Source organism: Colobus angolensis, unplaced genomic scaffold, assembly GCF_000951035.1.
Source record: "Colobus angolensis palliatus isolate OR3802 unplaced genomic scaffold, Cang.pa_1.0 Scaffold12, whole genome shotgun sequence".
Taxonomy (NCBI): domain Eukaryota; kingdom Metazoa; phylum Chordata; class Mammalia; order Primates; family Cercopithecidae; genus Colobus; species Colobus angolensis.
In genome coordinates, this window is record NW_012113141.1 from 15,434,486 (window position 1) to 15,459,940 (window position 25,455).

The window sequence follows — 25,455 nt, forward strand, 5'->3', positions numbered from 1 at the left end:
TAGCCAGCCTCAGTGTGTCCCTTTGTAAAGCACCCCAGACCTTTTGAGTAGGGATGACCACTTCTTCGTTCATGGTATTTATCAGTAATCATGCATATGCAAAATTTTCAACTTCTGCTTAGAGCCTTTACTAATTTTTTTTTTTCTATGAATGCTCTGATTCCTTTCAAATGACTCTGTAAGATGATAGTTGCAGGCTTCATTAGTTCAACCTTCAGAATCACTCAATGTTACAGTCCCAGTTTTCACTCTCTTTTACCTAAATAGCCTTTACCTATATTAATGATTGTTGCTGGGCTCTTTGACAAGATATTTCAAGAATGGGAAAAGCATTTTAAAAGAAGTTTCATGAGGCTGTGGAATTCACAAACTGTGAACAGCACTGGCAGATATTTTTCCAGTGTGTTCATTTTTATTCAGTTCCTTATAGCTTTTATGGCTAATAGTTCTAAGACATATACTGTGCTGTGTTGTGATCAGATTTTCTCCTCTGATAGAAGTCATAACTTGGAAAACTTAGATTCCTAGAGTTGTTGAACATTCTGATCAGAAAGTTCTTTGAGTCAATCCAATTTAAAATATCACTGATTGGCTGGGTGTGGTGGCTCACGCCTGCAATCCCAGCACTTTGGAAGGCCAAGGTGGGAGGATCGCTTCAGCCCAGGAGTTCAAGACCAGCCTGGGCAACATAGCAGGACCACATCTCTAAAACAAACAAACAAATAATAATAAAATATCACTGATATGTTAGTTTTTTCTAACCCATGGTTGATACTCTCAACCACAGATTGAGGAACTTACTTTCTGCCTACCATTTCATCTTTGATCTCTAAAGGTTTGGACCAAATGGTTTTCTTGCCATAAGCTGAAATACCTTGTCTTATTTTCTTTTCCTACGTATTTGTCCAGGTCGTTTTCTTTGCATTTAGGACAATGGTTCTCCATATGTGTGCATCAAAATCACCTGGAGTATAAAATACAGATTCCTGGCGCTGACCCTAGAATCTCTGATTTGGCAGGGTTTAGGGAGAGGCCTAAAACTGCATTTTTAACATGTTCCTGGGTCGTATGGATGATGCTGATTCTCACCTTGGGAATCACTGACCTAGAAAATGTCTTCTCTTCATCCAAAGAAACCCTTAAAATTCCCCAAAGATGCTTTTTTGTCTCCTAGCTGAACAACCCCAATTTCTATGACTTTTCTTTTTACAGTTCAGCTTCTCCACCATCTCACCATCCAAACTTCTTCTTGCTTGCCTGTCCTGCTTGCCTATCACTCACTGAATTTCAGGGAGCCAGACTGGCAATATAAATGAGTGAACCATCACAAGTGGGGGTGAGATGAGTCAGGTAGGGAAGACAGCAGAGTCTGTCTACCAAGAATCAATGGAGGAACCTCACCCAAACAATTCACATTCTTTTTTTTTTTAAGCATTAAGCCTAACTAATAAAATCTGAATTATAAAAAATAATTCAGTTGCCTAGATTTGACCCCAAGGAATGATAGTTTGAGGTCTTAAAATACAATTAAAATGCATCTTGAACCTGAAAGTGGCAAAGTATCAAGTTATTATCTCCAGTTGTTTGGTTTTCTATTACATGAATCTAGTTCTAAAAATAACTCTTAAAGCATTATAAATTCCTAATTAGGGAGCTACCCAATAACTGATTGTATTGACAAAGTCATGCCATAAATAAGAATTAAAAAGTTAATATAATTGATTAGCTAGGATGCCCTCACTCTTGTTTTTGCCATTATTTAAAATTTAATTGCTGTGTAACATTTCCAGATGTTGATTTTGGACATTTTATCATGTGTTTTATTGCCTGTGAGCAGTTTTTGTGTATGTAATCGGAGCTTTTCACGTTTCTTGGATGTAGAAAAATTAAAATGGAGCAAATATTTTTGAAACCTAACCAGACTTTTGTCTTTGTTTTCTCATAAAGTTTCTCCATAGAAATGTGTAGCATGGGAACAGAGCCTAATACTTTCTGAATAAGATATTAACAGGCTTGTAGTGGATGCTGGGAATTTAGAAAGCTCTGATTTTTTTTTTTTATAAAGCCTCCCAGTAGAATGTCAGATTATAAATGGACTGCATATTTCCACAGGGTTTTTATGACATGTTCCACACACTGTCTTGGTGCAGATTTGGGAAAGCCTTCGTCCACAACCCGGTTCTGACTCATCCATTGATGTTACCTTGTATTCAGTTTTCTTTGGGTGGATATAGAATAGAATAGAATAGAATAGAATAGAATAGAATAGAATAGAATAGAATAGAATAGAATAGAATAGAATAGGCAGATCTTTAACTACAATCCTTAAATGAGGAAAACCCCACCCTGGGCCAGCTGAGCCAGGAATCCCGACGAGATGGAACTCCGCTGTGGTATATAGGCAGGACTGATTTTCAGGGGGAGTGCACCTGTCTGGACTCCCTGCTGTTCCCATCAATCTATGCCAGCCCTGGGTACCCCTGGACCACCCTACTGTCCAACAACTAAAGGATTAACATGAGTCACCTCCAGAAGCCTCCAGGACCCTTCTGCAGGTGTCTGATTTGATGGGTCAGGAGTTAGGCCACTGCCAGCTCTCTGCACATATTTTACATATCGCCCATTTGCAGGTGTTGAAGACTGGTAAGTACCCAGGAGCTGGCAGGTGTTTCAGACATGTCAGTGTACTTGGTGGGGGTGCTCCTGCCCAGCTGATAGGAGACAGCTTCTACCCAACCCACCCCTTGGTGGCTACATCAGCTTGGCACAGTCTCTCATTACTGGAGAGCATCCCCCCTGGCAACTCCACCCTTTCCCCACCTCCAATCTTGGCTGCTTTTCATTGGTTTGTTTGTTTAAATTAACATCTCTTGATTTTCAAAACCTTGCTGATTAACAAAGCAAAAAAAAAAAAAAAATAGGCAAAAACAAAGCAAAAAACAATCTCTCAGTCTAAAACAGATAAACAAACCAATAAACAAAGCCCATGGGCTGCTAGAGGTTGACTCTTGTGAACTGCAAGAACAGACACTACAAACTCCAGAGCAGAGGGCGCCTGGACATTCCAGTCACTTCATGAAGCAGTAAAATGCCCATCTTTCATCTGCTTCTACTGATGACCAATAGTATACCTGTCACAATTTCCAGCCTTTTAGAGCTACTCTTTGATTACGCACAACAGGGACTTTTTCTAAGCCTAGAACCTTTTCTGTATCTTTTAAAACATTGTTTACATCAAAATAATGACATGGAGAGGTAAAAGAAAAACACAAAACTACTTGTGCTGTAAAGTAGTTCTATTTTAGAAAAGGAAATCTTGACAAAACTTGAACCTTGTTAGGAAAAAAGAAAAATGACAAAGCAGTCATGTACAGAAAACCTGGATAGGATTTTCAGTCTCCTAGTGCAAAATCTAGCAAAAATGTATGCTAAGGATCCAAAGCCGGAAATGCTCAGAAAACAAATGCACAAACTCAGCTTAGCCAAGTGGCGAAGCCAGAGAGGGATATAAAGGAACAGAGGAATGGCTGAGGATAGAGGTGAGGAAGCTGGACTCACACAAACTGGGCCTTGCTCAGCCTTCTACAACACCAGTGTCAGGGCCAGGCACACAGGAGTGACTAGGAGTTTGAACCGAAATAATGCATGACTAAGAATTAATTTGGGATGGTCTCCAGGTGGAATGACTGGAAATGTTGTTTTACTTTTATTTTAATTTTTTAGTACATGAAAGAAAAGATGCCTGTTTTCTAATCATTGAAATCTTATTATGTACAGAAATTTTCCTAGCAGAGCACACGAAGATGAAAAAGATCAGATGGGAGATGAGGATCAGGACTCTTTCTGTGAATCGGAACCTCTCTGCTCTGCTCCTTTTCTGGTTTCCTCTGTCTGTCCTTCTCTTGTCTCCATTATTCATCATGTTTCTGCCTTTGATGCCATCTTGTGGAATGTCCCATCTCACTTAGTCATCTGTAATTTGTAAGTAGCATTTAAATTATTTGTGTATCTAATAAAGCTTTATTCTCTCTGGTCTTGGTGAATGAAGAAGGCAAGCTGAGCCTTGTTTTTTCCCTTATTGTCTTACTTCCCCAAAGTACCTGAATGAGTTCCACGTGGTCTTTATTGACCTGTGGCGATCACTGTGGCATAAAAAAAAAGTATAGTAGTGTTGTGTTTCAGCATAGGCTCTGCTCAGAAGACTTGGATTCCAATCTTTACTTACTAGTCGAGGGAGTTTGGACAAATAAGTGAATCTCTATTGACCTTACTCTTTCACATCTGTATAAGAGGAATTGTAATAATACATGGTTTTTGAGGTTATTAAGAGGATTAAATAGATAGTATATAAAATAGGTTAGCATAAGCACCTGGGACAGGGAGAATACTCAGCTAAGTTGGAAATCAGGTGTCGGCAAACTTTTTCTGTAAAAGTCAAGAAAGGAAATATTTTAGGCTTTGTGAGTCAAAGTCTCTGTCTTAACTCCTTAACTCTGCCATTGTACCATGGCATGAAAGCAGTCACAGACATATGTAAATGAGTGAGTGTGGGTCTGTTCCAATTAAACTGTGTTTACAAAAAGGGACAGCAAATCAGATTTGGCTCATGTCTTGCAGTTTGGCGATCCTATTGTAGAATACAGCTTCAACATACTGGACACAGCTTCTCTGTAAGTTGGGATCTGCTTTGTTGCTAACTAATTAAATGTGAAATTTAATTAACATATCCATATATACATCTGACAAATAGTTTGGCACACAATTTGCTTAGCCTTTGTATCTCAAGGACCAAAGAAGTTAAGTACGTTTGGCCAGAAGTCACCCAGGAAATTGATGACATATCTGAGGCAGAGTTCAGGGCTCATGTTCTCAGTTCTGAACTATTTCTAATTTTTTTTTTTTTTGAAATGTGTGTAATCGAGGACATAGCTCTGTGATATCAAGAGGCTGGAACTGAAGATCTAGTTTTGCCGGTTGGGGAACCTCAGATTTGTACCAATCACTATATTTGGACCTCAGCTACCTCATTTTCAGATAGATAATAATTCCCATTTCACAATTTTACAGTGTGAAAACGAGAAAATGCCATATATGGAAAAGCACTTTGAAATCTCTATTGCTGTGGTTGGCCGGCTGTCTGGCCGGCCTGCCTGCCTGCCTGCCTTCTTCCCTCCCTCCCTTCCTTCCTTCCTTCCCTTCCTCCTTCTTCTTCTCCTTCCCCTTCCCCTTCCCTTTCCCCTTGTCCTCCTCCCTCCTTTCTTCCTTCCTTTTCTTTCTTTCTTTCCTTTCTTTCTTTCTTTCTTTCTTTTCTTTCTTTCCTTCTTTCTCTCTCTTTCTTTCTTTCTTTTTATTTCTTTCCTTCTTTCTCTCTCTCTCTCTCTTTCTTTCTTTCTTTTTCTTTCTTTCCTTCTTTCTCTCTCTCTCTTTCTTTCTTTCTTTTTTTTCTCTCTCTCTTCCTTCCTTCCTTCCTTCCTTCCTTCCTTCCTTCTTTCTCTTTTCTTTCTTTTTCTCTCCCTCCCTCTCTCCCTTTCTTTCTTTCTCTCTCTCTTTCTTTCTCTCTCTCTCTCTCTCTCCTTCCCTCCTTCCCTCCTTCCTTCCTTCCTTCCTTCTTTCTCTTTTCTTTCTTTTTCTTTCCTTTATTACTTAACAAATGATAATTGCACATATTAATGGGGTACAATGTGGTACTTTGATACAAACACACACACATTGTAGAAAGATTAAACCAAGTTAGTTAACATTCATCACCTTATCTACTTGTAATTATTTTGGGGAAAAAAACTTTTAAAATCTACTCTTTTAGCAATTTTAGCCATATAATACATTTTTATTAACTATGGTCACCATGCTATGTTAAAATTTATTCCTATTTTTCAGCTGAAACTTTTTACCTTCTGGTCAACATTGCACCTTTCCCCATTCTCCCTGTCAACCTCTGATAAACATCCCTCTACTCTCTGCTTCTATGAGTTTGACTTTTTTAGATTCTACATATAAATGAAATCATACAGTATTTGTCTCTGTACTTGGCTTGTTTTACTTAACATAATGCCTTTCGGTTTTGTCCATGTTGTCACAAATGACAAGAATTTCTTTTTTGTGTGAGGCTGTATAGTATTCCATTGTGTGTGTGTGTGTGTGTGTGTGTGTGTGTGTGTTTTCTTTAGCCTTTGATCCTTTGATGGTCAATTACATTGCTTCTGCACCTTGGCTAATGTATATGATGCTGAAATGAATTATGAGTGCAGGTATTTCTTTGACTTACTGATTTTAATTCCTTTGGGAATATACTGAGTAGATGGATTGCTGGATCATGTGATAATTCTGTTTAATTTCGGGGAGGGGGAACCACTACATTGTTTTTCACAGAGGCTACACTAATTTACATTTCTATCAACAGTGTACAAGGGTTCCCTTTTCTCTGCCTCCTTGCCGTCACTTGTTACCTTTCGTCCTTTTGATATTAGCTATCCTACAGGTATGCAGTAATACCTCATGATGGTTTTAATTTTTATTTCCCTGACGATTAGAGATGATGAATTTTTTTATGTATCTGTTGGCCATTTGCATGTCTTCTTTTGATAAATGTCCAGGATCTTTATTCACTTTTTGATTTGTTTTTTTTTTTTTAATTAACATTGAGTTGTTTGAGTTCCTTATATATGATGGGTATTAGCCCCTTATCAGATGTATGGTTTGCATATATTTTCTCCCAATCAGTAGGGTGCCTCTTCACTCACTTTGTTGTTAATTGTTTCCTTTGCTGTGCAAAAACGTTTTAGTTTGGTGCAATCCCATTTGTCTATTTTTGCTTTTGTTGCTTATGCTTTTGGGGTCCTATCCAAGAAATCGTTTCCCACACCAACGTTGTGAAGCTTTTTCTCTACATTTTCTTCTAGTCATTTTAAATTTCCGGCCTCATATTTAAGTCTTTAATTCACTTTGAGTTGATTTTTGTGTATGGTGTAAGACAAAGGTCCAATTTCATTCCTCTGCATATGGATATCCAGTTTTTTCAGCACCATTTATTGAAGAGACTGTGCTTTCCCCGTTGTGTATTCTTGGTACCTTTGTCAAAAATCAGTTGACTATAAATGTGTGGGTTCATTTCTGGGCTCTCCGTTCTGTTCCATTGGTCTGTATGTGTCTTTTTATGCCATTACCATGATGTATGCGCTATTATAGTTTTGTAATATATTTTGAAATCAGGTAGCGTAGTGCTATTTTACTTTTTTTGCTTAAGATTGCTTTGGCTATTTGGGGTCTTTTGTTGTTTCATACAAATTTTAGAATTATTTTGCCTATTTCTATGAAAAATGCCATTGGAATTTTGATAGAGATTGCATTGAATCTGTAGATTGCTTTGGGTAGTTTGGATATGTAAATGATATTAATTATTCTAATCCATAAGCACAGGATTTCTTTCTGTTTGTACGTGTTGCTTTTAATTTATTTTATCAATTTTTTTTGGCTTTCACTTTCTCAAATTTATTCATAAGTTTTCTTTTTGAAATAGTATTGTAAATTGGATTATTTTCTTAATTTCTTTGTTGTATAGTTTATTGTTAGTGTTATAGAAAATGTACTGACTTTTGTATGTTGATTTTGTGACCTACAACTTTATTGAATTCTTTTATCCATTCTAATAACTTTAGGTGAACACTTTAGGGTTTCTTCTATATAAGATCATCAGCAAACAGAGACAATTTCACTTCTCTTTTTTATTTCAATGCTTTTTATTGTCTATAAATTTATTGACTCCTCTTTAATCTTTCACCTACTTTGTAAGATAAATTTAGTGAAATAGGTTAGACACCATGGCGGACTCTGATACAAAACGTTTTTATAAAAACACACAAGTATAAATGTTTTCTGATTAATGGCCATTAGCTAGTTTCCCAATCAGAGCACGTTTTCACCTGTGCTCTTTAAATTACTTTCAAGGTAGAGTTAGACAATGGAAACTTAAGTGTCAGAAAAGATCAAATTGCATTAAGGACAGTCCTCATGATAGTGTTGATTTAATCAGGATGCCTACCTCTGTTCATTTACCTTTTAAAAATAAGTATAATATATTGCAGATCACTAAGACTGTTGTTAGAGAAGGTGGTTATTGTATTAATGGGATATCAGTAACCTCCTCTCTACTGTGACATTGATTACTGTAATTATGAAAGAGACATAAGGAAACGCCATAAGTACTATCCATTGGGCCCCAGGCTTCATCAGTTCTCATATGGCTGTGTGAAAATGCCAATTACAAACATATCGTAATAAAAAGGGTATGGCTTAATGCCAACATGTACCTGCCAATTTGATATTTATGATGGTAGAGTGAAGCATATATAATCAAAGGCAAAGAGACTTCAATAGAGCAGCATTCTATATTTTGCTGACTGATGAAGGCTGTGAGTTTATTTCAAGATTATCCAGCCAATTATTTAATTAAAATAATATTGACTGGTGACCGACCCTGTTGTTTTATTTAATAGATGTGTAAGCATATTAATTTAATTTTCAATATTTATATTTCATGTGATTATAAAAATGATAAAATCTCAATACATAACAGTTAGGTAGTATAGACATGTACAGAAAACAAAGGTAGCAGAATCCTCTAAACTTTGGCTGCTTCCTGGTCTACATTTATAGGCACTTTTCTCACTAGAAAACATATCGATTATTTTCTGAATTGTAATTGTTCAATTTAAAAATAATTTTAAATAAGGAAACGTTGGGGGACTGATAGAGCTCAGTGTTGAAGCAGAGACGTTCCTGTCTTCGTATGATTTTTGGCCATTTTTATGTGAAGCTGTAGAGAGAACAATGACTAGGGTACTTGTGCTAAAATTGTCTTCCTTATTAAATTCAACATAAATCATTTTTTAGGGCGAAATTTCACTTTCTGATTTCTCAGAAAACAAAAGCAATATCAAAAAGTGTATCAGTCTACACTTACATAGATTGATTATAACATTTTCATTTTTTTTTTTTTTCACAAACACTCGTTGTGCTCTGTCTTTGGAATCAGATATACCTGAATTTCAATCTCAGCTCTGCTCCTTAACAGCTGGCAGGTATGTCCATGTAACATGATCTCCCAAGCCTCAATTTCCTCATCCAAAAGCTATACATTAAAATTTTTCCTCTCGGGTATTATGAGCCTTTTGTGAGATCATCTTTATGAAGTTCCTGGCAATAACAGGTACTCTGAAACTGTTAGCCAGCATAATGTCAATATCACCTCCTATTAATCGTGCCCTTGTATTTTGTGAAGTGTCTTAACATTAAATATACATAGGTAAACATTTTCACAAGGATGTCTGTTTAAAAAAATAAATTTCTAGTGAATTTCCAGAATTGGAAAATTGTGGAATTTATCCTTCATCAGACTTTAGCTCCAGTGTTGTCTACCTGCCAGAGTGCTCTGAAGGAAGATCCATGGAGTTTAAGATAAGGTTAGTTTGTCTGACGGTGCCTGTTACATTTAGAGGTTTACATTTTAGTAGCTATTAATATTATAGGTATGATTATCAGCATGAAGCCCCCATACAAATAGGTTTATGTTGAAAGTGTCAATTGTCATTAATATCCCATAAGAAGAAACTATTTAAAGCTTCATAGGAGTTCATACATGGGGTTGCCATGGCAACAATGGAGCTTATACTTTTTAATTTATTGCTTAATTTTCTCTAAACAACATTGCCATTGCATCGGCAGGAATCCCAGTCTGTAGTAATGATGGGGATTAAATGGTCATTATGAAGTTGTTTAACATTCTTGTGATTTGCTTCAGGGAACGTTGACTTTGGGTATCTTTGAATGTACTGTGAAGCATTATTAAATCCATTTAAAATAGACTGAGTTTACAGGGAAATGAAGTATATTTCCTTATTGCAATTTATCATCCAATAATAATGGTAAATATTGCAAGTCAAAATTTAAGGCCAAATGTAACTCAACAGTGAGCTGACTAATGGCTGTCTTGTGCTTAAAGAAAGTATATTGTTTTTGCATTTAACCAAATGGTCACTGAAAAGTATAAAAAGCTGTTTAATAGCTACAAGTCATATTCCAGAAGGATTCAATCTGTAATATAAAATGAACCAAAGGAACAGGTTGCTGTCTTGTTAAAGAAGATAATCATTACTTCAGATTTTATTTTTCTTATAAATATCTCCTCCTATGTCAAGGTCAAACTGATAGCAGGTTAGAGGTTTGTGTCTATGGAAATCTAGTTTGCAAAATACAGCTATTCATAAATTAATCCTGAAATCATTTAAAATATTGTGGCATCAATTCAACATACCTATGGAGTGTCGATTCAGGGAGATCAGGAAAGTCTATAAGGGAGAAATGGAATATTAACTGGGAAGCATGGGGAGAATCCAAACAGAAGGGAGGCAAGGAATTGGAAGACGAATGACAGACATGAATACCATTGGCAGAATGTTTGTGGTGATATTGGAGAGTAAGTTACGTGTAAGGGAGAAGGAGGCATAGAAATTTGCTTGCCAGGTGGGAAATTTGATCAAGAGTCTATCTTTTAGGAAACAGACGAGATGGAACATAGATCTTCCAGCTTGTAATATGTTTCAGGTGTTTTAAGAATACAACCTAAACATTATCAAGTGATATTTTAGGCAAAGGAGAAGGTAATGTGCATGATCCTGAATGTTCCTGTGAGGATCAAGGAACGTGATTAGCATCAGGAGCCCTGTGAAATTGTCTAGGTCACTCACCTACCTTTGTGCTCCTTTAGGATTAGTAAAAACAACAACAACAAAAAAACACTCCTATCAAGGTAGTTTAGAAAACATGATCTCCATTTACTAGAAAGGGGATATTTTGTTTTTCTAGAGTGGCAACTGAACCTTGATAAGGAAAATATGCAGAAATGAATGAAAAATGGGGCCAAGTTGTTGACTACGTTGAATAAAATGTTAGTCAACATCCTTTTATGAAGGAAACTGGATTAACGTGCCATTTATTCATTGTTACAAATAATTTTCAGTTAAACAAGTGCGTATTTTCTCCAAAATGGCTCTAAATTTAATTGTCATCTAAATGTTTGAGTATTTTGGCTTTTTTAGTCTTCTGTGAACATGTCTATGTTGTTCTATGTGTCTCACGATGTATGTGCCCCTGTGAGCATGTCTGTGTGTATATCTATGTGTGTGTCTCCCTGTGTGTTGTATTTGAAAGTCTAAAATATGAGGCCCTTTAAGAGAAGTGTTTATGATGTTAAAATCTCAAGTCTTTTCATGAAAGTGTGTCTGCGCAGGTAAATTGGATGTATATTTCTCTCTGAATGATCTGACGATTGGGTTTAATAAGGCTATAGCTGATGCCAGTTGTGTTGGGGAGTTTGCAAATTTATTGTCAAATAAACTCTCCTCTTTACACTGTTTTGAGATCATTCCTTTGGGCTTATGTACTTTTTCTTCATATGTAAGTAAAATGCCACAAATGCTTACTCCTGAAATCCTGAGAGAAGTGGCATATTATTTTTATGGGAATTGTACCATTCTTAACCACTCTCCTTGATTAAAGTAAGAGCTTTTTTTTTCTTCGTAAACCTGATCATTTTCACACTGGAAATGAAATCTCTCAGGGGGATTAGTTTACTCACTCAAGCTTTCCATTCAGATGAAGGTGTGAAAAATACATGACAAGAATTTTATTTAAATGCTCAAACTGCTGCATGAGGAGCGTGAAACAAGAAGAAAATGATAGTCATTAGCTGTAGATAGGTTTCAATTTTTTAGTAGGCTTCAAATTCCTTTTAAGACAAACAAAAAATTAAAATAGGAAGACCAACTATGAAAATAATGATTTGATTTAATCTAAACTTCCATGAAGGCTGCAAGTTACAGATTAGGTGCATCACCTGAAAGTAACATTGCTGATTGCATAGCTTTGGAAGCTAGGTTCAATGATGTATATGCAAGTGACCAAGTTTCATATGCAATGGTTCTCTATTGCACTCAGGCATTTAAAGCGTGGCATTTAAAGCCATTCATCATCCAACCTCCTGACCACTCCAACACTATCTTCCTTCACTCTCTCAGCACTCCAAATATCTCCAACTGCTTGCAGTTTCCTGAATATATTACTGATTTTCAAGTCTCTAAAAATGTTGGTTTCCCTGTCTGTCACGTTCCTTTTCTGTTGGTCCGTCTACTGGACTCATCCTTTAGGATTTCATTCCCGTATCAGTTTCTTTCTCCACCATATTCCTTTGGGTTACCTGGGTGGCTAACACCCTCTGTTCTCTCATAGTACCCTGGGTTCACTCCAGTCACAGTTCTCTGTACAGGATATTTTAAGCATGTTTATTTTTCTACTTCTTTTATTAAGTAGAGAGAATCTAAGAAATAGAAGCCATGCCTTCTTTAGTGTTTAGTCCTGTAGCATCAGGCATCATCTCTGGCTCATAGTAGGTGCTCAATTAATTTTGTTGAGATAGAGTTTGTGAGATGCAGCAGAATCAAGGAAGGTAAATGTCCTGGCTTCTATACAAAGGAAGTTAAAAATACAAATAAAAAGAAGTCACTCTTCTAAAGGAACTTGAAAAGACACATAATTAACTTAAATATAAAGCTATGTGTGCATGCTGTCAGATGTTTACCTGGAGAGAGTCCTGGAATGAATGGAGGGAAAAATTCAAATTTCTTTTCACTGAGAGGTGGTGGAAAGCCCTCATGAATAAAGAAACATTTGAGCTGAACCTCAAGGAACCTATAAGAGTTGTTTATTGTTTCTTTGTTTTTTTAGTGGATATTTATTGAGCTCACATAGCCTGTAAGAATTTAAGCTCTATATTACCATTATGGTTGACAAGTGTGAATTTAATTAGCCTTTTTCAAAAAAATAATAAAAAGCAATCCATTTTACCTACCTAAACACAATAGAATCATCTAAATATCTTTTTTTTTTTTGAAACGGAATCTTGCTCTGTTGCCCAGGCTGAAGTACAGTGGCAGGATCTCAGCTCACTGAAAGCTCTGCCTCCCAGGTTTACGCCATTCTCCTGCCTCAGCCTCCCGAGTAGCTGGGACTACAGGCGCCCGCCACCACGCCTAGCTAATTTTTTGTATTTTTAGTAGAGACAGTGTTTCACCGTGTTAGCCAGGATGGTCTCGATCTCCTGACCTGGTGATCCGCTCGCGTTGGCCTCCCAAAGTGCTGGGATTACAGGTGTGAGCCACCGCGCCCGGCCAGAATCATCTAAATATCTTATGTTCAGTGGTTTTCTGATAGAAGATAATGCACTTACTCTGAAGTCCGGTCCCCGAGCAATACTCTTACTCACCAGTCTGCTAATGGCTTGACAGAAGAGTTAAACTCACTTGTGGAGCAAAAGTTTTTTAAGCAGGAAATCATGCAAAAGTATAAGCAGCAAACAGATTTTAAATTTTGAAGGTTCCTGGGAAAAGTCATAGGATACTGAATGCTTTGTCATGACTGTACAAGTGAAAACACCGCTAAACAGAGTGAATCATAATAACGGGTTTTGCAAGGAATTTTTTCTTTTTTTTTTTTTGAGACAAAGTCTTGCTTTGTCACCCAGGCAGAGTGCGATGCAGTGGTGCGATGGAATTTTTAAGGCACAGTTCTCTGTTTGCCTTTAACCCAAGCAAGAAGAAGAAATAGGACTGTAAGTGAGACAAGAACCATATTGATTTGAGTAACTCAGGGAATAGCAAAATATTTGGCTCTGAATGCAGGGTTTCTCTAAAACATAGAATACTGAAGAGAATATGTTAAGGATAAAGACCAACATTCAGTTAGTTCTTGCTCAGTAAATGTGATAGTATGGAAACAGGTTCAGCATGTGATCTAAGTACTGGCACATGAATGAACAGCAGGATTCATACGCAGCCAATGAGAAAATGGAACTCACTATTAATCTGGGAAATATAAACTAGACTAAAATTATATTAGAAAAATTTTAAAAGTATGTACAATATCTGGAGCCCTGGGGGTATGGAAAATATGTACTATAATACACTGTTCGTGAGGTTAGACTTTGGTGAAGTCTTTCTGTCTTGAGACAAAGTGAATTGGCATGTTATTTCCTGAGAGAGGAAGACTGGAAAAGAACAAGGTATAGGGAAGTATTAAGACATTAAGAATTCTATTTGGGAAATTTTAAAAGATTATTATCAGGAATTCAGGTGGGGATGTCAAATAGGCCACTGAGCCTGGAGCCCCAGGAAGTGGTTAGTGCTGGAAGAAGTGGAGTCACCAGCATAGAGAAAGTACATGAAGTTATGGGACTTTAGTTATCAGTCACTCATTTCATAACTAGAGGTTAATGGTCTGCTATTGCAGGGCACACTGTTCTCAGAATTTGTGTGGATATGATAACACAAGTCATGAGTTCCAACTTTAAGGAGCATGAGGTCTTATTTTAAATACAGAAGCACTTACTACATGGCAAATGGTCCGTTAAATATAAAAGTAATCACTTCCCCTTATTTTTGTACCTTTAGTAGGCCAGCACTTTGCATACATTGGCTATAATCTTCACATAGACATGCCGAGGTAGGTATTTTTTCCCCAATTTTACTGATAAGAAATCTCAGGCTCTGAAAGGACAAGTGAATTTTATATTAATATAGTCACTGGATAGTAAATGGAGTTGCTGGATTTTCAGTCCCGATCTATCTCATTGAAAGCCTGCTCTCTTTTCAGTAACTTTCAGTAACAAGTGCTGTTACTGAATCCTTAGCTTCCTGACCCATACTATCTGAATAATGATCCTTACATACCTCTAGGAAAGAAAGGTATCAACTGCAATTACTCCTATTTGACAGATGGAGATCCTGGATTACTCTAAGTTTAAACAAAGTAATTAAGCTTGGCCAAGGTGTCTGCCATGGGAAAGCAGATTCACTCCATTGCTTCTTAGATTCATGTACTGCAATATATTGACTATTACATGAATATATTCAGCGGCTTGATATAACAAAGCAGCCCATCATTCTTGATCATTCCCAATATCACTGTGCCCAAACTCTCAAATGACTTGCAGGAAGCTTATATATTAAGGGAAACTTCCAGAATGCAATGGAAAATGAAACTTTGTTTCACCAGAATAGATTCTGTTCTTGAAGAGAGAATCGGACAATAGATTTGGTTTTCATGGATCAATTCTCAGTCTTCAAAACTTCTGCAATTATCTGTCGAATTTAAATTTAGCTCAAGTGAACACTAGTTTCCAGTATGGGTTCAGGAACTCAAACTTGATAGCTAAAGGAGAGGTGAATGAGTAAAATAACCTCCATTCTTGTAAATCACTCCACAAAATCACTGAGCTTTTCCTTTTATTTTATTTTTTACATTTAATTGCTGGGCAGTTGAACATTACAGGGCAGGCTACTGCCTCAGTACTAGGTGCCTTGCTCTGCCAAAAGAGGTGCCTTCATTTTGTCAGTTGTTCTGCGTGTCAAATATATTCTTCTGTTTGCAAAAGTCGGTCACTGACTTTTAACATGGTCATCATTCCATTCTACTCCCCACTCCTTTTGGGGCAGAGTAAATCTTTCTAAAGACAAGGGCAAGAGAAGTCACTAAGTTACTGGCTGCCCCTTTTCAGTGAACCCAAGGAGAATGCACTGAAGTGTCAAGTGAGTGAAGTTCCACCGCTTCTCAGCCTATCATTATCGTTACTGGCAGAGAAACCAGTAAGTCAACTCAAGACTGCAACATAGATATGTAACTATGGGATTTGTTGCTTTCTAGAGTATTGCAACTCAGAGCTCTCTCTAGCACATGGAATCAATTTAACCCTTTTATACATCAGCCAGAGTCCTCCCTTCATGACTCAGTTCTTTGAGTTAATAAAGCTCCCCAAATCTCTGTCTAGTCCTTTAGCTAAAACAATGTTAACTAAACCGTGTGAATCTCCACCTCTAATTAACAGCTACTTTATTAAAATGTTATTGCCCTGTTGGGAACCAGTTGGCAGTGTGACAGAGAATGGAGTTTGTGCTATGGACTATTGATTTTCGGTTAAATTCTTACTGTGCTCTTGGCTTTCTCCTGCTTGTGGCTTAAAGTACCGAAACCATTCAGGCCAGCAAAAGAGGCCACTTTGCTCTCCCTGGTTTTTATTGGCCTCTTTTCAGAAGGTCTAATTAACCTATGGAGTTTCTTCCAAATTTACCGACAGCTCTTTCATATTAATCTCTCTTCTAATATAAGAAATTTCTTTTTTGACCTTCCACTCAAAAAGATTATTTCAAAAAGGGCCCACAACTGAAGGAGTGACTTAATCAGGTTCTCAAGGAAAATCTCTCTCTTTACTTTGCACCTTAAGCTCTGCCATTGCTATTTTATGTTTTATGCATATATGAACTTTTCATTCCTGTCTTTAAAATATTTATCAGTCGCATAAAATTTGGATAATGTTGACAAGCACAAAGAAGGAGATAAAAATCAGCAACCAGACACCAACTACAATATTGTAAATATTTAGGAAATGTAGTTCTTGAGGACTTAGATTTTCAATTAGATGTCACTGTCATTCAATAAATCAGTAGGTGAATGAGACACATTAATTCAGGGAGCCATAAATGATGGGAAATCTCTGGTATATCAGTGTAGGATAGGTGAATGCTGGCAAGAGAGTTCTGGTTTAGAAGTGGTCAGAAAGGATCTCTGTGAACGTGGAGGAGGAGCAGTCTAGGCAATGCCTCCAGGTAGGAACATGCTTGTCCTGATTGAGACTAGGACCTTTAGAGTTATGGACAAGGTAGGCTGTGGTTGACCTTAGATCAGTAATGCAGGAGAAGACAGTTCATATAGGCTTTTGGTACTATGGTGAGGAATTCAGATTTTATTTCAGTGTAGTGAGATGGCATTATTGAGCTTCAAGCAAAGGACCTATATGATAGGGTCTATCTACAGGTTTTTGTTTCTCTCTTAATTTTTTTTGTTTGTTTGTTTTGAGATGGAGTCTTGCTCTGTTGCCCAGGTTGGAGTGTAGTGGGGCAATCTAGGCTCACTGCAACCTCTGACTCCTAGGTTCAAGCGATTCTCCTGCATCGGCCTCCCGAGTAGCTGGGACTACAGGTGTGCACCACTGTGTCTGACTGATTTTTGTATTTTCATTAGAGACAGTGTTTCACCATGTTGGCCAGGCTGGCCTTGAACTCCTAACCTCAGGTAATCCACCCATCTAGGCCTCCCAGTGTGCTGGGATTACAAGTGTGAGCCACTGCGCCTAGCAAAAATTTGTAATTGGTACATAATATTTGTACATAATTATACAGTAGATGTCATATTTTGTTACATGAATGGAATGTGTAGTGATCAACTCAGGATATTTAGGATATTCATCACCTGGAGTATTTATCATTTCTATGTGTTGGAAGATTTCAAGTCCTCTCTTCTCGCTATTTAGAAATGTACAATATATTGTTGCCAACTCTGGTCACCCTACTCTGCTATGGAACATTAGAACTCCTTCCTTCTAACTCTACGTTTGTACCCATTAACCAACCTCTCTTTATCACTCTCACCCGAACCACTGCCCTTTACACACACACACCCTTCCCAGCCTCTGGTATGTATCATTTTACTCTCTACCTCCATGAATAACTCTGGCTGCTGTATGGAAAATGGATTTTAGAGAGCAAGAGTGCAAGTAGCAGGGGGCAGATTTAGAATCAGAGATGGAAGTACTTGGCTGAAGTTTGGTAGTGAGAGGCAGGAAAAGAAAACAGTCAAGAAAAATGATATTTTTGCTTATTCATATTAGGAAAACTGGGTGGGGAGTCAGTTTGGGGAAGGAAAACAAGAGTTCTGTTTTTGGACATGTGAACTTTCAATTTGGTTATGGTAGTCTGGAATTCAAGGGAGAAGTTGGGATTCAAGATATAAATCAACTAGTAAAGGAGAAGTTATAGGAGTTGTTATAGTATTTAGCCTTCTAATCTTTTTCATGGTTTGATTTAATATTTTTAGAAAAAACTGGCACTCAAATATCTGTTTATGCCCTGTATAACTTATTTATTAAAATATAGTATGTGCATTTGTGTATCTTTGTATACACATACAACAAATATTTTCGTATATCTTTTTATATAAATACTATATTGCATTCCATTGTATGGATGCTACCATTTGCTAATCGGTTCTCTACAATTGGACATTTATGTTGTTATATTTTATTAATTTATAAACATGGTAGCTTTTCAATAAATCCTGACAAATATTCACATTTTTTTTCTAGAACAAATTTCAACGAGAAGTAGTACTGGGAGAAATTTTAAGAATTTTGATATAAAAATACAATTTGCATTCCATATCTGACACCTAATGATGGATACTCAGTAATTATTTATTTGCAGACTGATTACAGTCTCATTAGGATTACATAAAGGTAACATTTTATCTTGGCTCTGGCAAAACCGGATAGTGCAATTTATGATAATGTCAATTTTATAGGCAAAATAGCTTACTTATTTTACATATGTAGAATTAGGGAAATGTTAATATTTTTCATACTTTTCATTAGGCGTTTGTTCTTTTTTAAACATTCCCTTATAGTTGTTGCTTACTTTTTAATAGGAGATCATTTTTGTTTTTCTCATTGTAAAAACTCTAAATAAATACAGAATATTTAAATTTTTATCATAAATATATTATATACTTGTTTTCTTTCATATTTGTTATTTATTTCATAATTGAATTTGTGAGTTTCTTCTTTTTTCGAGAGGGGGCATGACAGAGGAATGTACAGGAGAGTTCAGTATTTTGTGTTGCTAGAGTAGACTGTTTTAAAATATTCTAAAGGAAAATAGCCTTGGAAATCTAAGAATTATTTTTTGTGAATTGAAAAAATTCTCAATATTCCAACAGACTCAAATAAATAGCAGAGTAAAGCTAAGTACATCTAGTCAACATTTTAAAATCATCTTCCCATTTGTTTTCTTGCTATTCGTCTTTTATCTGTCCCATCTGTTCTTTGTTCTCTTTTCCTTTTTTCTACTTTTTTTTAAGATTAATTGAATTTTTTAATGATTCCATATTATGTTCTTTGTTAACCTATTAGCTATAAATATCTGCTTTGTATTTTAGTGGCTGTTTTAGGATTTTTCATATTTCTCTTTAACTACTACAATCTATATTTGTGATATTATAATACTTCGTGTGTAGGAAAATAACCTTACATTTTTTTTTTTCATTTTTCCTCTCTTGGTCTTTGTGTTATTGTTGACATATATTTCACTTTTTCCCGTATTATAAATACTATATCGCATTGCTATTATTTTTGTTTAAACAATAATTGTTTAAGGATATTTAAATAATTATGTCTGTATATACACACATATATATATAGAAAAATATATATACATTTACTAATTTAGTTACCATTTCTGGTGCTCTTCATTCTTTTGTTTAGATCAATGTAGTCATCTGGCATCATTTCCTTCTGCCTGGATGACTTGTTTTAACATTTCAAGTTGTGTGTGTCTGCTGCTGATGAATTTATACAAATTTTGTAAGTCTAAAATAGTCTTTATTTATCTTCATTATTGAAAGGTATTTTTTCTCAGTAGTTTTTTTGTTTTGTTTTGTTTTGTTTTGTTTTTACTCTCTCCTCGGTATTTTAAAGATGTGCTTGACTGTCTTCTTGCTTGCATTATTCTGATAAGAAATCGGCCGTCTTTCTTTTATCTTTGTTCCTGTGTATGTAACACGTCTTTTCTCTGCCTATTTGTAAGATTTTCTCTTTATCACAGATTTTTAAAAATTTTATTATGATGTACATTTATATAGTTTTATTCTTTTTAAATTAGTTTTTCAAATGTGGCTATTATTTCAGCTGATTGAATGTTTTCTTCCTCATTGGTCTTATTTTTTTGCTTTTTTCTGCAGGCCTGGTAATTTTTTATTCAATGCCAGACACTGCAAATTTTACCCATTGGGAGATTTTATTATTATTCATACAATTTTTAGCTTTATTCTGGCATGCAATTAATTTACTTGGTAAGTGTTTCATTCTGTTAGTTCCTGTTTTTATGATTTGTAGGCTGGAGTAAGGCAGTATTTAGTCTAGAGCTTATTATTTCCCCCTCCGTATATATGACTCTCTTAACGGTAAATAAAATGACTCTTAATTTACGTCTGAATGTGAGTGGCAGTGGCATCCAAAGGGGCAGGATGATGGGAGTGTTCCATCCTGTAGAGAATTTTATAATAATTGCTGTGTTTACTGTAAATTTTTAATAAAATATGTATAAGCTTAAAATTAGCACATTATTATTACTTACTATACTTTATTTTTTATGTGGAGTTTAATTCAGAGAACTCCCAATTTCATAATTGTCTCCTAGCACACATGGGCTCAGCCACAGGTGTTTGTATTCAGAATAAGTTCTTTTGGGTTTATCATTGTTTAAACTTGTGATAAGCATTTGTTGTACTTTTGTAAATATTTGCTTACATTTATCACCTTCTTTTTAATAAGTGATTGTTTTTGTTTTTCTCATTTAAAAAACTCCAAAGACATAAAGGTTATTAAATGGTGTGTTCATAAATGTATTTCATACTTATTTTCTTTTGTATTTGTTATTTACCTATTAATTGTATTAATGGGATTCTTCATGTTTTTTGAAGGGGGAAAGTATGAGAGGAATGTACAGAAGAGTTTCATCTTTTATATTACTAAAGTAGCCCATCTTAAGATTTTCTAAAGAAAAATAACCCTTGGAAAACTAAGAATTGCGTTTTGGAAATTGAAAGATTTCTCAATATTATTCCTCCTCCTTAGATACGACCCTCTTAATAATAAACAAAATGACTATTAATTTAACTCTGAATATGACTTAGTGGTAATGGCATCCAAAGGGCAGGGTAATGGGAGTGTATTATTGTTAGTTATTTAAAATTATTTTCTCTTTGTATAGCCTAAGAGTACTGCATTTGTCTTCTTTCTACGGTAGTGCCTGTTTTTATTAGGATCATTCCCCTAAATGTTTGTCAACATTTGGCTGTCTGTTTATATTAAAAATGCTGTGCTTGAAACCTATTCCAAGGCTGTCTGTGGATGGGTGGCTGGGAATTGTCCATTTGCCTTCTCTCTTGGAAAATTCCAGTAGGAAACCCGCAACATCAGTATCTTCAGGTCATATTCTTTGGAGTGGTCAGAGTCCCCAGAGAAAGAAAATGTTCTTCTACTCTTCTACACATGTGAAATACACTCGCCCATCAAAATATGGAGAGATAGATGGGGAAAGAATAATGAAAGTACCAATACATAATCTTAAGTTTTGAACTTTTTCTTTTCTAGAATGTTATAACCTCATCCAATCAGACTACCTAGAATAGTAATCATAGTTGACATGTCCGGTCCTCAACTGTGAATGATATACCTTAATCCTAGGGATTTCTGTTTTACTATTTCCAGGGAATTAACCTCCCATCTGTTTCCATAGTGGCGAGGTAATTAATCCAGCAGTGTGGAGTGGACTAATGTGAGAGAAAGGTCTGTTTGTTTCTTAGCCAGATTCACGGAAGTTCTCCATTTTTAAAATTTTAGAGGTATCAGTTCTACCATTTTCTCAGACTTTGGAATTTTGAGAATCGAAATTGAGTTTCCATCAATTTTTCTGACTTCTGGATAAACTGTTTACCTTTCTCTAGCCTGCTGAGTCAGTTACATTATTCCCTCTGCTTTCTAGCTTGCAAAAGGTGTTTTGTTGATTCTTATACCCCTTGTTCTTTTTAATTCATGCATTTCTACAATTCCTTTCTAGAGATTTATTGCAGTTTCATGATGAAGCGGACCTCAGTACTGTATTCAGCTTATCATCTTAATACTCACATATCTACAAACATCTTTCCATAACAATTATGTGAAGAAAGCAATGAACATATGTGTAAAATTTTATGTCAGCTTAATATTGATGTCTTTATGCACACCTGTGTAGTTATTTTATTCTTATAATTCTAAAATATCGGCTAGAAACCTAGAAATTTAGGTTTCTATAGTCATTTGTTTTGCATGTTAAGAATTTTCAATTTACAAAAATGTTCTTTACTTTTTCAAGAGTGGCTATCTTTTAGGATATCTTAATAATTTTTTCCCACTTTTTAAAGATCTGGTATTTTCTTAAGGAACAGTTATCTATATTTCAGGATTCTATATTCATCCTTCTTCGTATATTATCATAGCTTTTGTAACTTCATGTCTTATCACTTTCCTTCTGAATTCTAAAAATGTTCTTGAGTCTTAATTTTTAATATATTACTTACATCTCTGTAAAATTAATTTTGCTTACTACTATTTCCGGTGTAAATTTTGAATCTACAACTTGATTTGTAGTCTTCCTTAAAATATTTCTTTATTTCACCTATCTTTCTTATAATTTCACTCATTTTGTTTTGCGTTTCTACTTGCTCTCTCTGTAATATTTTTCCTGTTTTCTTAATATTCATTTATTTTTATTCTCAAAGTTTATGTGTAGTTTCTTCAACGTTTATTCTGATCTTTCAGTATATCATTTTTGTTATTCTGTTTTTTCTGAGTTTATTGATTTTTCTTTGTATTGTTTTCCAACATTTCTTACCTTTTTTTTTTTTTGCTCATCTTAAATGAGGTAGGATTTTGGTTGATATTTGTTCTACTGTTAGCCTACTTGTGGGGAAACAAATTAACTTCTCAGATCAGATTTCAAGACTTAAGTGTTTCGTGTGTGTGTGTGTGTGTGTGTCTGTTTGTTTTTGATAGACCACCGATGTACAGATATTAGATTTTTTTCTGTCTCCACTGTTTTGTTCTTTAATTCTCTGAACTGCTGTAGTGCATTAACTAATGTTAGTTTCTAGTTCATTTTTCTATATCCAATATCTATACTCAGCACATTACCAGAGATAACTTACAACAGAATAGACCATTCTAATGGAGTCCCATCTGTTCCTGGCCTATGGGTTTCTGAAATATACCACCTTTCCTCTTGTGCAGAAAAATGACATGGGTGAGAAAAGGTCTAACATAATGTTCAGCTCACAGAGTACTATCCAAAACGCAGAGAGAGCATGTGGCCAGGTCTTCAGATTAGTAGTTACTTGACTCCTGAGTCAGTAAACAGTAAGTAGGTAATATTAAAATCATAGCCCAACATTTTTCAGGCAGTACCTCTGTGTCCCATTGAACTTAATATCCGTCTTGTCCAAACCTGTGTATTTCTTTTCTTCATGAAAATCCATATGGTTCACCATTCAACACCTGATTCTGAGTCTCAGCTTTTTCATTTATTAGTTGTTTGACCTTGGGCAAAGTCTCACTAAAACTTAATTTTCTCATTTTTAAAATGGGGAATAATTGTGAGAATTGAATGAGATGATGTTCATAAAACTTGTAGTGTATATATAGGTGTATAGTAAGCCTTCATTAAATGTTAATGGTCATCATTACAAATAGAGTCAGCTTTTTCAAAGTTACCATTAGATTGCCAGCCTTCAGTTTTGATAGTATTGTGAATTTCCATATTTTTCTTACCCCCAATTGATATTCCAATCAGAAGGTAGGAGAAGTCATATTATAAGTTAATATTATTTCAATCCAAAAATCTCTTTAACAATTCTATGTTAATTTGATTTATGGGTGTTGTCAGATTGTTTTATGCAGTCTGAGATCATTTGTCTTTATGTGAAGGAGCTGAAGACATTGATATTGATTATGATAATAGATACTCTGGCTTTATTAGTGTCGCTACTTTCTATTTTGTTTCATTTTCTTTTCCTCCCGTTTTTGTTTAATTATCATTTAGTCTCCTGGTGCAGTTCAATCAATATATTTGATATGAAGTATTTCAAAAATAGAAGTCCCATTTGTGCATACATTAAAATAATGTGGAAAGTAGAGAGACATCAAATCAATCATTCTTTCTCCCCTAGTTGCCTGGCCCAATGATGTTCTAAAAGATGAATTATATTCCTTGCTAGCAAGGTTTTTCCTCTCTTGACCCAACAGCCCTACCTTACTTCCCACCAACATGTCCTCCCGAGCCACAACTTCCAGGATTTAAAGCACTGCTTCTACTTTGCCAGTACCAAAGAAAATCTGTGCATAGAATTCTTGGCTTAGTTGCTCTCTGATAGTTGCTGTATAGAACGATATGGGTCATGAATGGGAGTATGATGGAAGGGGAAGCAGTTAACTTGCAGCCACTAAGAACCTGGGAGCAAGATGTTTCCTTCATCAGAACAGATTAAATTCAGCTGTGAGTATTACAATTCAAATTATAGTGACTTAAGCAAAATAGAACTACACGTTTCTTCCACATAGGAGTAGTTCAGAGGTAGGAGATTAAGGATTCATGGTTCCAGGAACTAAAAAACTTGCTCTTGTTTCTCATGCCTGACTGCTTACATAACCAAAATTGCTTCATGATTCAAAATAACTGTTGACATTCTGACCATTGCATCCACATTTCATGCAGCAGGAAAGGTAAAGAGGGAAGAACAAGGATATCCCTTCCTTTAAAGAGAATCTTAAGAAGTATCATGACAGCACTGCTTCCTATAAGATCTTAGTAGCTACACCTAGTTGCAAGGGGTGATAAGGAATGACATTTTTAGCACTCAGCAATGTGCACAGCTGAAATGCCAGGATTCATTTACATCAGAATAAAGGTAAATGGAATTTGGGCTAATGATTGCACTGTGACATATCTATTCAGTGTTGGGGTTGATGAAAATGCCCCATATCACATCAGTAGCAGCAGTGATGGAAATACCAAGCGTGATCTGAACACCTGCATGGGGTTTCTGTTGGGGAAGTGAAACTCAAGCTTACTGTTTCCTGCTGCACTCCATTGGAATTAAAATTGACAAACAGATTTCTATGATTCCTGCACTTGTTGCTCTTTTTATCCTATTAGTGGACGGACAACTAATAAACAAAGAGAATTTAATATCAAGTCTACTCATGTGGCCAACCATGTTGTCCAAAAGGCTAAGAATGTGAATGTTTTCTGAAGGTACATCGCAGCTGTTTTCGTTTTAAAATTTATACCCAAGAATATCTGGGTTTCTGCTTATCTTTGATTTATTTTTAATGTGGACAATGAACCCCAAATGTGAAGAAGATGGTTTGGGGAAATGTTTATAACATATGTGCTTTGGGAAGTGGCTTCATAAACTGGAGAATAAAGCAAGAAATTCACGTTTAAATCTTGGCCCCAAGACTTCAGGGTCCCAAGTGGTGATCCTGCGGCTGTTGCTAAAATTCGCTGAGATTCAGCTTGGTTACATACGAAAACAGAGATCACCTTCAATCTCATCAGCCACAGAACCTGTCACACTGTGTGCATGTCTGTCTCCATGCCTGGGATCATGCCCTTATGCATGTAAATTTAATCGTCTCCTCATTCTAACTTCCTATAAGATTGAAACACAGATGTTCTGCCTGGCCCTTCCCGCTTGACCCACAGT

At 35.8% G+C, this 25,455-nt stretch overlaps 1 protein-coding gene across 1 annotated transcript in view; it reads left to right on the plus strand.

The window, feature by feature from the left end:
- Nucleotides 1-25,455, plus strand: part of NRG3 (neuregulin 3) — a 1,124,269-nt gene that overhangs the window by 274,953 nt on the left and 823,861 nt on the right. Inside the window, 2 exon segments of the mRNA XM_011929348.1 lie at nt 19,418-19,436; nt 19,439-19,516. Of these exon segments, the coding sequence (XP_011784738.1) occupies nt 19,418-19,436; nt 19,439-19,516 (97 nt within the window).